This window comes from Mixophyes fleayi, chromosome 7 (genome assembly GCF_038048845.1).
Source record: "Mixophyes fleayi isolate aMixFle1 chromosome 7, aMixFle1.hap1, whole genome shotgun sequence".
Lineage (NCBI taxonomy): Eukaryota > Metazoa > Chordata > Amphibia > Anura > Limnodynastidae > Mixophyes > Mixophyes fleayi.
The window spans coordinates 120,673,476-120,688,309 of NC_134408.1; the positions used below are offsets into that span (position 1 = coordinate 120,673,476).

Sequence of the window (14,834 nt, forward strand, 5' to 3'; positions counted from 1 at the left end):
CATGACAGTGAGTACGAAATTACGGTCATTGCTCACGACAACATGGCTGTAAAAAGTCGCTAAAGGGACGTCCGCTCTTCCCTTTATCATCCTAACCAAGGCTAGTGTGTATGCAGTCCATGGACCGAGCGATCGGAACATCGATCGCATGTAAAATTGCTCGGCATAAAAAGTTGGTCGAAATTTCTGTAGTGTGTACCCAGCTTAAGTAACATGCCACGTTATTTCTACGGGGGGGCTGTGTATACTCTAGAGTTGAAATGCTAAATTATTTAAAACAGCAATCCCACAAAGGGTGAACAATACACTCTTTCCTGGGCAGCAGTCATTGGAGGGGTTACTACGTGCAAAAGTTTGAGCTTTCAGTTCTACTAATAAAATTGTTTTTGTTTTTTTAAATAGATTACGATATTAAAAAATATATAACAATATTTAAAATCGATTGAGCATTCAAATTCAAATAACAAAGCTTGTTTTCCATGAATCTTCTTCTGTTATCTCTACACTGAGGTGGTGATAACAGAACAAGTATTGCCGTAAATGTACCACCGAGATGCCTTGCTTTTCATGGAAAAGATATCAACAGCAAAACCTGCCAGATCTTATTGCCAGCGGTAACCACTAGAAGTATACGGCAAAGCCCTATTGTTGGCAGAAACACCCACTTTCGATGGCCAAAGGGATATCATCCTCTGGTATATATGCCCCTATGTGCCTTTCCTCCAACATGAACATTAGAAATGTGGTTGTTATTAATGCTGGACAGCGCAGTACTTAAGCTTACTTTGCCAGTTTGTGATGCCAATTCACTTGTTTTGGATGGATTAGTGTCATCAGATGGAATTACAATGGTCTACATGCATTGTGTAAGGCACATGGTAAAAACAAAATGGCCATGCACAAACCTGATATTCAAATAATATAAAAGGGGAGTTGACTACAAAAATCAATGGAGAGCAGTCTATGACTTTCATCAGATGTGGACAATGTAAGGCACTGCAAGTACATGATTAAACTTATACTATATACCTGACACTTCATTTTTTCCCTTAGCAGGTGGACCCCACGCTGCGGGTTTCCCTATTATATTGTTACCAGCCCTGCCTGTCATAGTCTAATGCTGGTTGCAGTTTTTTGTAGAACCCTGCACTGTTTGTCCACCTAGTTTTGCCAGTACTAGCCTAGGTTATAAGCCCTGGTGCTGGGAACATTTTTTCTGGGTATTGCCATGCCATTATTTTTTTATATTATTATATTTATTATTATTGTTATTATTTTTTGTACACTTACACCAAGATGATGATTAGTGTATCTCTGTGCTTTAATAGCGCATCTCCATGCTTTACACATACACATGCTCCTATATACTGATGTGCATGGATCTTAAGATGCATAGGCCTCAGCATATGGGCATAGACACAGTTTTTTGAGTGCGACATCTTTTAGCGTAAATTGCGCATAATTTGCGACCAACTCAGCATCTGCCCCATAATATCAACATTTATTCCCTGTATAAATGACTCCCCTTGTTTTTTATTTTCTCATATTTAATAAACCTAAGTTTATATGGCATACAAGTTATATACAGGTTAAGAATCCATACTGATAAGTGCAAACAGAGCAAAGGGATAGGTAGTGTCATTGGTTAGTATAAAAAATAAATAAATACATTTTACAGGGTCATTTCCACAGAACAGTTGGTAGCAGGACACAAGGAATATGTACGTGTACTACTACTAACCATTATTACCACAACTAACCATTGTTATCACTACTAACCATTTGTTCCTTGCCATGTTCATAGGTTTATTAACAGAGACATCTGGATCAGTTCTGCTATTTTAGAAAAGATGAAAGCTAACTAGATGACCAGTTTTACTAATTGTGTCATATGTAGATGACCAGTTTTACTAATTGTGTCATATGTAGATGACCAGTTTTACTAACTATGTCATATATAGATGACCAGTTTTACTAATTGTGTCATATATAGATGACCAGTTTTACTAATTGTGTCATAAATAGATGACCAGTTTTACTAATTGTGTCATATACAGATGACCAGTTTTACTAATTGTGTCATATATAGATGACCAGTTTTACTAATTGTGTCATATATAGATGACCAGTTTTACTAATTGTGTCATATATAGATGACCAGTTTTACTAATTGTGTCATAATAATGTTTTGTTTTTGAACTATTTCTTCAACATTCCACTACACTTATTAACACTTTTAAATAATCAATGTCTTGTACGTGCTGAGCCGATGAGCAATTGTAATTCAAAAACTCCTCTGCAAAGAAACATTAAGATACAAGGCAAATAATATATTCTCCGTCATTGTTAAAATGTTTCTCCTGATGGGATTTAAGCACTAACTTCACATCCAGTGAGGAGGCAATCAGTCTAGCAACAGTGAGATCACATCTTTGTTGACCTCAGTCTAGTGATTTTGGAAATAATGAGTAAGAGTTTGATTTTCCTCTATAACTTAAGGAAATCATATTTGAACATATTTGCATATTTCATCTTAGTCTTGCTGTAGAGCTGGCCCAGGAAAGCACTCTGTAGTTTTCTATAAACACAACAATTAATAACATAAAATAACCAACTGACCAATCTGTCCTGATTGTGATATCTTTTTTTACATTTATGCTTTCTAATTGTTTTTTTGTTACTTTTTCTTCAAATTAGTTATAAGATGCTATCAGAATTGTAGCTTCAGGTATAAAATATCTATGTGCACATTCAGCTCTCTTATGTGACAGGGAAAGAGTGTTTCCCCTGAATGTAATGTGTTAATACAGGCACTTAGTTATCTGGTTGTAAATACTTAGTAGTCCAAGTGCTCATGTAACACCAACCTTAAGTTTGCAACAAACAGACTAACCCTTCTACTTTTCCCGAGTAACAAGCGACAGGATCTGTTTCCCAGTTTGGCCACAGATATAGGTGTAGATCTGGCTGTTTGACACTTAGGGGTATATGCATCAATTAGATGCGGTGCAACTAAATATGTATCGCTGCACATTGCAGTGATACATATTTATGCACTGCTTGAATGCATCATGCCAGGGCTACTCTGAGAGCCCCAGCGAAGTGACCCTTGTGCCGCAATCTCATTTTTCTGCTTACCGGTGAGAAATGTGATTTTGCTAAACTGACGCCATCTTGTTGCCTTATAGCCATTTTGTTCTCTTATAGCTTAAAGACAGATTAGATACAGCTAGTATGTAGGAGTTATTCATTGTTTGCACAAGACTATGCTTATAACCTTGGACATGGCAGCACAGGAGATAAGCCAACTCTCCCCTGGGGAGTATTCCTGTGCGAAAATGAGAGAATATAGCAACATCTGTGTAAAGGGAGCATGAGTGGTTAAAACCTTTTAGGGCGTAGTTTTCTGTAATACGTGATTTTTGCTATATATATAAGGACTTGTAACTAATAAAGCAGAGCTAATTGTACACGCTAACCATGCAGTGTATTTATTTCTCTCCAGCTGATGAGCTCATAACTGATAAACTGACACTTACAGATGAACAATCTGATTTAGATTCGACATCGGCAGCGGAAGTGCTGTGCGTATGCCCACAGCACTAACCTAGTATCGGATTCTGCGAAGTCGAAGAGACTTTAGCAGAATCCCATAGGAAATGACAGGTGACGCCATCCTGAGATGACTTTACCTGTCTGCGCAATGCAAAGCTTATCAAAGCTTAATGCATTGCAGAACATCGCAGTTCCCATAGTAATCTATGGGGACTGCGATGCTGAACGGTATTTGCCTAAACGGAGGAGATTTCTTTGAAATATGATATCTGCTGTATCTCTTGGTTGTGTGTATACCTATGTGGGTGTATGTATGTCTGATGTAAACTTGGCGTATATGCTGCAGTTGCTGAGCTGGACGCATTTTGAGATCCAGCTCCGGCCCAATCCGCACATTCAAGTCCCGATTTGACTTGTGGATGGGAAGAAGTCACTGCGTGGACCAGTAATATTAATCAGTTGTTGATATCAGGAAGGAAGGATTTGAGCGAAGGTCAGACACCCACAATGCAGAGAGAGGCACAAACAAAAGGAGGGAGAGACAGATACAGAGAAAAGCACAGAAACACACAAAGGGAAGAGCAGAGACATACAGAGGGAGAGAGGTAAACATTCAAACTGAATCTACGTCTATTGGAAGTAGGAGAAGTGCTCAAGTGCCCCTGACCCGAGGAGAGGTGGGGGTGGAGTTCATGCTCTGCAAACGAAATTCCTGTGCACTGCATTCTCTATGGAAATAGGCTGCACGCGGTCCATGGTGTGAAGAAAGGGGGGTCCCTCCGCAGTCTGTTAGAAAGATGAGTCATGCGCTGCATGGCCCCTACAGTGCCTGAAGGGGTAAGGATTAAACTGGGTGCCCACTTTTTTTGGCGACTGTCATCAGCAGGTGGTGACTTCAGCACAGAATGGGAGGGGGAAATCTGTGCTACTGGAAACCCCCCCCCTAAGGGAGCACCTGAATGTTTTTTCCAGATACAAATATCTGGAAAAACCCTGTAGCTGGATTTGCTCCTAACTCTATAAGAGCCGGTATGAGCGCCGCTGAATGTTGCTGACCCATTTCATGGCATGTTAGTGAATGACAATGAGACACAGTGCCGGATATTTGCAGTAATATGATGGGCAAAAATAGGGTAAAAATCCAGACAGGTTAAATCCAGACACCCTGTAAAATGTAGACTGGAGGTCACAACTCAAAAATATTTCCAGGTAGAACCAGCTGCAAGTACACATACCTGCTCTTATCAGTTTAATCTGATACTTCCCATAAAAGGAAAACAGCTATTCAGGCAGAAGCCTGGTACAGTTTATTTATATTTAATAATATTATTAAATACGGTAGTTGGAAAACAAGGAGAGAGAATTGTTAGAAAGGAGAGAAAGGACGGCTTGGCATTGGCATCTGCCAAATGACAGAAAAAGGGTGTATGCCCTGATTGTCAAAGCATCCCTGATATTACATATCCATAGAAGTAAGGAAAGGAGAATGTGGAGCATGGGGTGTCTGGTAGCAGTGAGTAGGGAGTGTGAAACATGGGGTGTCTGGCAGAATGGAGGAGGACATGTGGAGCATGGGGTGTCTGGCAGCATGGAGTGGAAAGTGTGGACTATGGCATGTCTAGCAGTAGGGAGGGGGGAGTGTGGAACATGGGGTGGCTGGCAGCAGGGAGGGGGAGTGTGAAACATAGGGTGTCTGGCAGCAGGGAGGGGGGGTGTGTGGAAGATGGCGTGTCTGTAAGCAGGGAGGGGGGAGTGTGGAACATAGGGTGTCTGGCAGCAGGGAGGGGGGGTGTGTGGAAGATGGCGTGTCTATAAGCAGGGAGGGCTGAGTGTGGAACATGGGGTGTTTGGCAGCACGGAGCAGGAAGAGTGGACTATGGCATGTCCAGGAGTAGGAAGGGGGAAGTGTGGAACATGGGGTGTCTGGCAGCAGGGAGGGGGGAGTGTTTGGAACATGGGGTTACTGGCAACAAGGAAGGGAGAGTGTGGAACATGGGGTGCCTGGCAGCAAGTAGGGGGGGAGTGTGGAACATGAGGTGTCTGGCAGCAGGGAGGGGCAGTGTGGCACATTGGGTGTCTGGCAGCAGGGAGTGGAGAGTGTGGAAGATGGGGTGTCTGGCAGCAGGGAGGGGGCGAGTGTGGAACATGGGGTGTCCTGCAGCAGGGAGGTGGGAGCGTGGAACATGGGGTGTCTGGCAGCAGAAAGAGTGGGGCATGTGGAACATGGGGTGTCTGGCATCAGGGGGGAGAGTGGAACATGGGGTGTCTGGCAGCAGAAAGAGTAGGGCATGTGGAATATGGGGTGTCTGGCAGCAGGGAGGGGGGACTGTGGAACTTAGGATGTCGGTCAGCATGGAGAAGGGAGTGTGGAAGATGTGGTATCAGGCAGCAGGGAGGGGGGAGTGTGGAAGACGGGGTGTCTGTCAGCAGGGAGGGCAAGTGTGGAACATGAGGTGTCTGGCAGCAGGGAGAGGGAAGTGTGGAGGACGGGGTGTCCGGCAGCAGGGAGGGGGGAGTATGGAACATGGGGTATGTTCCACACTCCCCCCTCCCTGATGCCGTACTCCACATCTTCCACACACCACAACCCCGCTGCCAGACACCCCATCTTCCACACTCCACCATCCCGCTGCCAGACACCCCATCTTCCACACTCCACCACCCCGCTACCAGACACCCTATCTTCCACACTCCACCATCCCGCTGCCAGACACTCCATCTTCCACACTCACCTCTCTCTGCTGCCGTACACCCCATGTTTCACACTGCCCTCTCCCTGTTACCAGACACCTCATGTTCCTTACTCCCCCCTCCCTGTTGCCGGACACCCCGTCTTCCTTATTTCACCCCCTGCTGCCAGGCACGCAATCTTCAACACTCCCCTCTCCCTGCTGCCAGACACCCCATCTTCCACACTCCCCTCTCCCTGCTGCCAGACACTCCATCTTCCACACTCCCCTCTCCCTGCTGCCAGACACCCCATCTTCCACACTCCCCTCTCCCTGCTGCCAGACACCCCATCTTCCACACTACTGCAACAGGGGAGGGAAGTGTGGAAGATGAGGTGTCTGGCAGCAGGGAGATGGATAGTGTGGAAGACGGGGTGTCCGGCAGCAGTGAGGGGTGATCACGGAAGATGGGGTGTCTGCCACTGCAGTTAATTCTCTTTCAACTTGTCTGCAAGGGTATTCATCAAAGAAGTTGTACTTCATATTGTGGAATGTTGCCTGCTGTATTAAACACTCCTCCAGAGTACTGTACTGGAGGGTGGTAGACCACAGCCAGACTATATTCAGGTATTCACCCTGTATTCAGAGAGAATTTCTCTGATATTAGTTTCTTTATTATTATTATTAAAATAATATTCCACCATTCCAGAAAGAGAGCATCTGGTTAGACATATAGAGGTGGCAAGCTATTTGGGCATCTCTTTTAAGCTTGGCCAATTATAATCATATTTCCATGTAAGTGCTGTGCCACGACATCATTCGTATCAATCTTATTATAATTTTTCTTTTTTTCTCAGGCATATGCTAAAAGCCACAGTTTCATGTCAGTTTTTTACAAGGAGCTATTTGCATATCTTTATATCTGAGTCTGTTGGAAAAAAAGACATTACATTTGCCTTAAACCTAGGATCAAGCATGGTTGCTCAAAGATTTCTATATGCTACAAATCCTTGGCTCATGGCGATGCCAATTAGAGTTTGAGTTACAAGATACCTAGCAGTGTTACTTGTTATCATATAGTTGTTCGGCCTTTGTAGCTGATTTTTCCACTATTTTATTGAGCGGTAGGACTTGGTACTATCTGAACTCATTTCTCTTGCTATTATATCAAAAGGTTTAAGTAGGTTGCATAAAAGTATTCTCCAGTGTGGCTAAGTAACATATCCATCCTCTCACTAGCTCAGGGCCTGCTGTATAGCACTTGATGGTTTGCTGCTATTTCTCAAGTTGCTGAATAATATAGTATGTTAAATTCCACCTACTCACAAACTCTTCCTTAAGTGGATGGCATGAAAGATTATATTTGTGTTGTAGCTATTGCAATGTTCTGCGTGGGGTTACTGGATTCCATAAATGGCAAAAAAAATTCGGGCAACAGCCAGCGTCTCGTGCACGGATCGCTCGTATTTTATGTATTTCTGGACAGTCAAAGCATGGCATTTACAAAAATTTGCCCAGTTGTAAAAAACACAAAGAGCTCCATTATTAGAGATGAGGTATCCTGAGAGTCCAAGCAGGGCTTGATTAAGGATTCAGGCTTTCCTAGGCTAATATGCTTGTAGCGCCCCTGCGCCTTCCCGTCAGGCTAAAGGGGAAAAGTAACTCTTCTTTAAAAACTTTCTTCCGTCATCCCCCCAACAATGTTTACGTTTGTGTGTTTTAGAAACTCAGCTCCACTTGGCTTTTTAAATGGGTCACGGCAATCTTTGTCACTCATTTTGTTTTCATTAATGTCAAAACTGTATAGTGTAACAGAGGTGTGAGTGAGCACTACTGAGGGTGAAAACATTAAGGTGGAGGAGGGGGGTCTGTTGGACTTGCATCTGTCACCGTCCTTGTCTCCTTTGCTCACTTATCCTCAAGGGCCCGTCCGAGGATAACCCATTGTCTTCAGCCTTTACCATGGGAGTACATCAAGATTAAAAACCCTATAACACTTTTTTTTATGTTTTTCTTTTGAGAACTACTTTTATCTCGTTCTGTATTGTTTCTCCCTGTATTGTCTACAGTTTGTATTGTTTACAGCGCTGCGGAAATTTTGTGGCGTCTAATAAATATAGGATAATAATAATAATAATAATCTTATATTTTAAAAAGAATTCCAGTTTATACCCCTTATTGTTGCAATGTTGCTTATATCAGCCTATTGGAAAATCGGGCCCTGAATCCAAGAGGGGTGAACTATTTTACAATCTCATTCTGAGTTTTTCACCAGTATACTTCTTAGTGAAACCAGTGATAATGTAGGTTGCATGTGAATTACCTGTCGTATGTTAGTACAGAGACTGATACACCTACCTAGTGGGCTGTCAAGGTCATGTAGACCATAGTTTGACCAATACCACTTATCCACTTACCCACAGGTAAGTTGGCACAATGGCAGAATTAACTATTTGAAACCCTTTGTAAGAAGAGGGAATTACAATGCCCAGTTTTTCCATATACAGTAAAAGTGGGAGAGTGTGCAGCAAGTTCACAAACATTTGTTAATTTATTAGATTTGGAACATCATGCCTAAAATGGTATGTTGGAATTAGGAATTAGGGTAAAGCTTGCTGCATAGTAATTAGTATTTATTATTATATATTATTATGTAGATCATTTTTTTGAGGAGGCGCAAGATAATTGCTTTATATGCATTATAGTTGTTCACTCCCTAAATAGAAATTACTCAGGCAATTGCAACCAATGGTGTTAGGATGCAGAATTTTTCTGATAGTAAATACAGTATATTTAAACATTACATTATACTATTTGTAAATCTCAGCTTATGCCTTTGTTTATTTCCTAAACTAAGAGTGCTGATTATTGCATTGTTTATTGTTACTTCATCAAATCTCTAATGTACAAAATTGCACAATTTGCTTTTTGGGATATTTTTGCAATCCAATTGCTTCACCTGTAGTTTAGTGTATACTTGTTGTTTGTCCACTCCCTTAATTATTGATGCCAAAAAAAGATGTAAGGAAGATATTTTTTTTTCTCCTGGTATATTACATGACATACTAAAATCTATGGTTTATATCACCTATCTGGCTCTGAGACTGGCAGACAATGCTGTTTTGAGAATGTTATATTACAGTAATTTGCTGTGTTATTAATCACTGGCTTGTCTTTTATGCTGCCAACGATTATCAAGTTATATAATCAATATTATCAATCATCAGTTTGCATCAATTGATCAATATTTGTCTGTTGATCATTCAAGTAGCTTGCTGAATTTTAGCTCTTCTTTCTCACCTACCCTCAACTACTCATACAACACACCAATCTGTCAATATATTGATCCATTAAAGTTAAGTAATATTATATTATTGCTGTGTTTGTTTGTTTTTGGCTGCCTTATTTAGATTCTAGACAATATAGTTCCCATGACGAGAAATTAGAAAGTTCCCTCTAATATTTTCCAAATTATTGCCATTATTTGCCATTTACTGCCTTTGAGTACTTTCATTTCACTGCCAAGTCGAGTGGCTGCTCCTACTTAATCAGATAGGAACTGGTCTGTGATCACTTCCTCAGTGTGAAAATTTGAAACTAGCGCTCTGGGGATCGTTCCACTTATTTCAAAGCAGTAGCTTCGATCATACAGACATACAGACATAGCCCTGGACATAGCCCTGAATCCCCACGGGATTCACTTCAAAATCCTGCAAATCCAGCAAACATGGGACAATTTGCAACAATGCGCATGCCAATGCTACCATCATCATCCTCATCATCATCATCATCATCACCATTTATTTATATAGCGCCACTAATTCCGCAGCGCTGTACAGAGAACTCATTCACATCAGTCCCTGTCCCATTGGGGCTTACAGTCTAAATTCCCTAACACACAGACACACAGACAGACACAGACAGACTAGGGTCAATTTGTTAGCAGCCAATTAACCTACCAGTATGTTTTTGGAGTGTGGGAGGAAACCGAAGCAACCGGAGGAAACCCACGCAAACACGGGGAGAACATACAAACTCCTTACAGATAAGACCATGGTCGGGAATTGAACTCATGACCCCAGTGCTGTAAGTCAGAAGTGCTAAAAACTACGCCACTGTGCTGCCCATAAAATACATTTGTCAGCAGGCCGATCACTCCCTTACTTTGAGCGCCCCTTGCAGTTGACCATACCACCAGGCCCTAGAAATGGCTGCTAATCATCCCAATAGTGTTCAAGTTTCTTTTTTCTGATGAATTAACAACAATTTACTGTTTGTTTTTCCTGCATTTGTGTTGCATCTATGCTTCTATATATTATCGCTCCCACTCCAGAACACAAAATGATGCCAAACACAAGGGCATCAATTTGTAAACAGGTAGATTTACAAGCTCGCTAGATTCCGATGTCACATGAAACTGGTGTTTGCCTCTCTCAAATCTGAGAAGCATCAGCAATCCCAATCAATCCTAGGTTGTACTCAAATATGTAGTACTCAAATATGTCGCATTAACCTCAAGCCAACCGATTAACATTATATTTGTGCTTACATTTTTGCTCAACTTTCCATCCTCTCTATCCAACAACAGTTGTGTGTGATAATACTGATTTGTCAGCCAATCTTTGTGGCCCTATATACTTCATGGTTAAAAATAGTCTCATAAATAACTGAAATCCTATCTAGGGTCAACAGTGCCTCTGTAATTTGTCAGCCTTCTGTTGAGCGAAACACACAAGAACATAATTATCCACCGAAACAGAGAGTGGTACCCCAAGCGGCAAGTAATCATTCTTCTATTGTCAATTGATGCCCCATAAATCTGTTTATACTTCTCTTTATTCGCAGCAATCATTAATATGGATGATTTTACATTTGTTCTTCTGTTTTTTCTTGCGATTTTCTGTAGGTTTTTTTCTACATTTCAATATAAAATAAAAAGTAGAATTTCAGATAGCTTCAGCTAGTTTTACATCATACATCATGTTCTGTGTAATTATCAGATCCCACAGGTCTGAAGGTGAAAAGTACTTTTGCATGTCATGGTTTTATATGATGATATTATGGGGTGTATGTATTAAATTTGTCCAGTTTTCAACCATACTAACTCAGCGATACAGAAAGCTGTACTGACACTATTTACCAATACGCTCCCTTCCGGGGTGGTCCCCGGCGTAAATCCTCCATTGCAGTGAAACTGTTGTTATGGGTTCTATTAGTTTTCTTCTGTTCCGCCGGTGGCGTAACGCTGCTGCGAAACGCACAGGCTCTATAGACTTCAGTGTTGAGTTTACTGAGCTGCTAAACATTCAGGCCTGAAATGGACAGAAAAGCTCAGTAACACCATCCTGAGCTGACACTGTCTTTTTAATCCAAACGGAGGAAAGGTAAGTTTCCTTCTGTCATCCACGTAGAAGTCTATGGGGCAAGCGGCGGTAACTAGGTTAAAGTAAAAGAAGTCTGTGATTTCTTCGATGTTATGACTTTTTTAAATTGGACAAATCCGTCAAATAGCCTATTTCCGCTAGACTTTAATAATAATAATAGAACCTTATGTATTCAAGTTTATACATTATGCATATATTGTGTGTTAATTACTTGTATGTTGTGTGTCTGGCCTATTTGTTGCAGCCCTTGAACTTATTCTAAAGAATTAATGTCCCACTTATTTCAGTGCAATCTTGATTGTTGATGCTCAAATTCTTTAACTTAGAAGTGGTCATTTATAGAACTCTTGTGCAGTACAGTACCTATGATATTTGCATCGGTTTTTGTGACAATGTACCCGATTTTAAACTTGCATAGCTGGTACACATGAAAATGGCGGCATCTTAAGGGTTACAACATTGTGCATTTTGCAGATAGGAATTTTAGTCTTCTTTACGCATGCTCTGAGATATTAATGGGTGCAAGCAATAGCAGAACTGCCTGTATCCACTAATATGCTTGCGTCTAATAGTAATAACTACCACCATTGCAGGAAGTACGTGGTTACAGGACCCCCTTACCTCGGCCCCTTGGCTGCTGCACACCTGCAGCTGCAGTAGCTCCATCACTGGTGACAGTAAAAGGACTTTCAAGTGACCTTTTCACTCTTTTCATCATGCACTTTTCCAGTTGCCCCACAATCCCTCAAAGATAGGTGCATATTCATTGTCCGGGGTCAGTGCAAGGTAGACAATAGGCCTATCTGTGCTAAATGTAAAGCTCTGTACGTCTAGTATTTGCACTTGTGGGGCCTCTAGAAATTTCCTACAGTTCATTTGCCTGATTTAAATAATAATAGCACAATCTGTAGGTATAGGATCCCATAACTGTTCTACTGCAAGTGGCTTCCATAAGGAGTCATGCAAGCTTATAATACTCATATACACTAGCAATAAATAACCATTAATAGCATTTGATGTGCAATACTTTTATATATGTTCTCCATATGGTGATTGCAGCTTCAATTATCATAGAGATGATTGACACAGCATGTTGTATGTGCGCTCACATGTATGGAGAATGTGTTTATCATAGACATCAATGATAACAGTTGTTAAACTGTGTTCACCATACTGTGATATAAATGTGTCAGCCATTTGCTTCTTGCTACCTCTTCTGCAACATCTTTTTTCTAAGCTTAGAGACACATTCCTCTTTAAGCATATGTAACGGTACATAGGGGCCTATATAAGAAGCCCTAAACATTGCACAAACGACTTGGTTTAGGCTTTTTTAAAAAATAGGAATTTTAAAAAAACCTACCGTAGGAGATATGGTATGGTGCAATTTTATCAAAGCACCAAAGACTAAAGTAATAAAGTAATTACCGGTACAGACTCCTATCGGATGCGCTGCCCCCAACATGACTTTTTATCAAATTGCCCCAAAAAGTCATCTGTCATTGTTGCAATGACAATTGGGGCAATAATTAAAAGAATCTTAAACAGGCCCCATAAAGTGTAGTGGGATAATTACTCCACAAAGAGCATTATTTGACAATATTTTAACTTTCTGAAATGTAAATCTTGATTGATATAACTGTTTGTTTGTCTTTAAACAGGCGTGTTACTTTGCAGCTCTTGTGAAACTACAAGTCCCAGCATTCTGCCATCTCCTTTCTTACTTACTCCTGGAGTTTGTAGTTCAGCAACAGCCGTAGCACCACGTGTTGTCTATCTGATTTAAAGGCACTTTATTCCGAAATGTAATGAAAGTATTGTATAAGTATTAAATTATATTTTAGTTCAAGTGTCAGCTCCCATTTATTTCTGTTTGCACATTCTGTGCGAATAATGGTAAGACAAGGTTCTCATTGTAGAAGACCATATTATTTTATTTTATTGCTAAGCATGAACTGAAAAACTGAATGAAAATAAAATCTACTTATTTATGGTGTGCATTTTGCATTGAAGTAGTGTGTAACTGTATTCTCTATCATTCAAGGCAGCCAACATCCCCTTGGTGTCAGAATTTTCTATCGATGATATCCATTTTGATGACTTCTCCTTGGACGTTGATGAGATGATTACAGCGGCTCTGCGAATGTTCATGGAATTGGGCATGGTTCAGAAGTTTAAAATTGATTACGAGGTAAACATCTGTTACACTGGTGTAGCAGCCCTGCTCTGTTCTGGCATAGGGCTTTTCGTACACTGGTAATGAGATATTCCGCCACACACGGCTGTAACTACAACGCTGCTACTGCCCCTTCTGTTTTTCAGACCTTGTGCAGGTGGCTTCTGACAGTAAGGAAGAATTATCGTATGGTTCTCTATCACAATTGGCGGCATGCCTTCAATGTGTGCCAGCTGATGTTTGCCATGTTAACTGTAAGTACCGAAGAACTGATTTACTCTCTTGGGGCAGTTTCTGATAGGTAGCAGTGAATTACTGTGGCTGACCAGGAAAATTAACCTTGACAATTCTGAACAATATTAAGTCAAACTGTTAGATGAACTCACAACTTTATTTAATTATCTCAGAAGATCATGGAACTGCATTAGCTAACAAAAATATGACCTAAACCTAATATCTGTGCTAAATATCTGGCCTCTGTATTTTTAACAGCTGCAAGGTCCAATATTTGTCTTTATACAAGTTCTCCATTGAGATCTCCATTTGAATTCAAAGGCTCAGCGGGGCATACTCTCAGGATTATGTTTAGGACCACATTGTCAGTATAGACATGTCGCACATTACAGGCGTGACTGACATACAGTCTTAAAAGGCCGGGATCTACCTCTTTAGCTAGTATTTACCTTACATGTGTAGGGTAATGAGCTGACTGTGAGCAGTTTTCTTATTCTGCTTCTCAGCTCTTTGGATAAAGTTTATTTCTGCCACTTGCACACAGTGGCGCACGCAGGGGGGGGTTTCTGAGTCTCCAGAAACCACCCCCCTGCGCTAACTAAGTGGCCGCTATAGCTGCACTGTCCTATACAGCAGCCGCGGCGCTGTCAAAGAAGCGTCTGCGGCGGTGCTGTAGTGTATACAGCACCGCAGCGGACGCTTCTCGGACAGCGCCGCGGCTGCTGTATAGTACAGCGCTGAAGAAACGGAGCTGCTGCGCTTGCGCAGCAGCTCTCGCTGGGGGTGGTTTTTTTTTGGGGTCGGGGGGGAAACCCC

General features: G+C 41.4%; 1 protein-coding gene across 2 annotated transcripts in view; it reads left to right on the top strand.

Annotated features, from left to right (window-relative positions):
• PDE11A (phosphodiesterase 11A) overlaps nucleotides 1-14,834 on the top strand; it is a 426,226-nt gene that overhangs the window by 312,868 nt on the left and 98,524 nt on the right. For both annotated transcript variants that reach the window (XM_075180554.1, XM_075180553.1), the window contains exons 11-12: nucleotides 13,653-13,799; nucleotides 13,931-14,038. In XM_075180554.1, coding sequence (XP_075036655.1) covers nucleotides 13,653-13,799; nucleotides 13,931-14,038 — 255 coding nt within the window. The remainder of the gene's footprint in view (nucleotides 1-13,652; nucleotides 13,800-13,930; nucleotides 14,039-14,834) is intronic.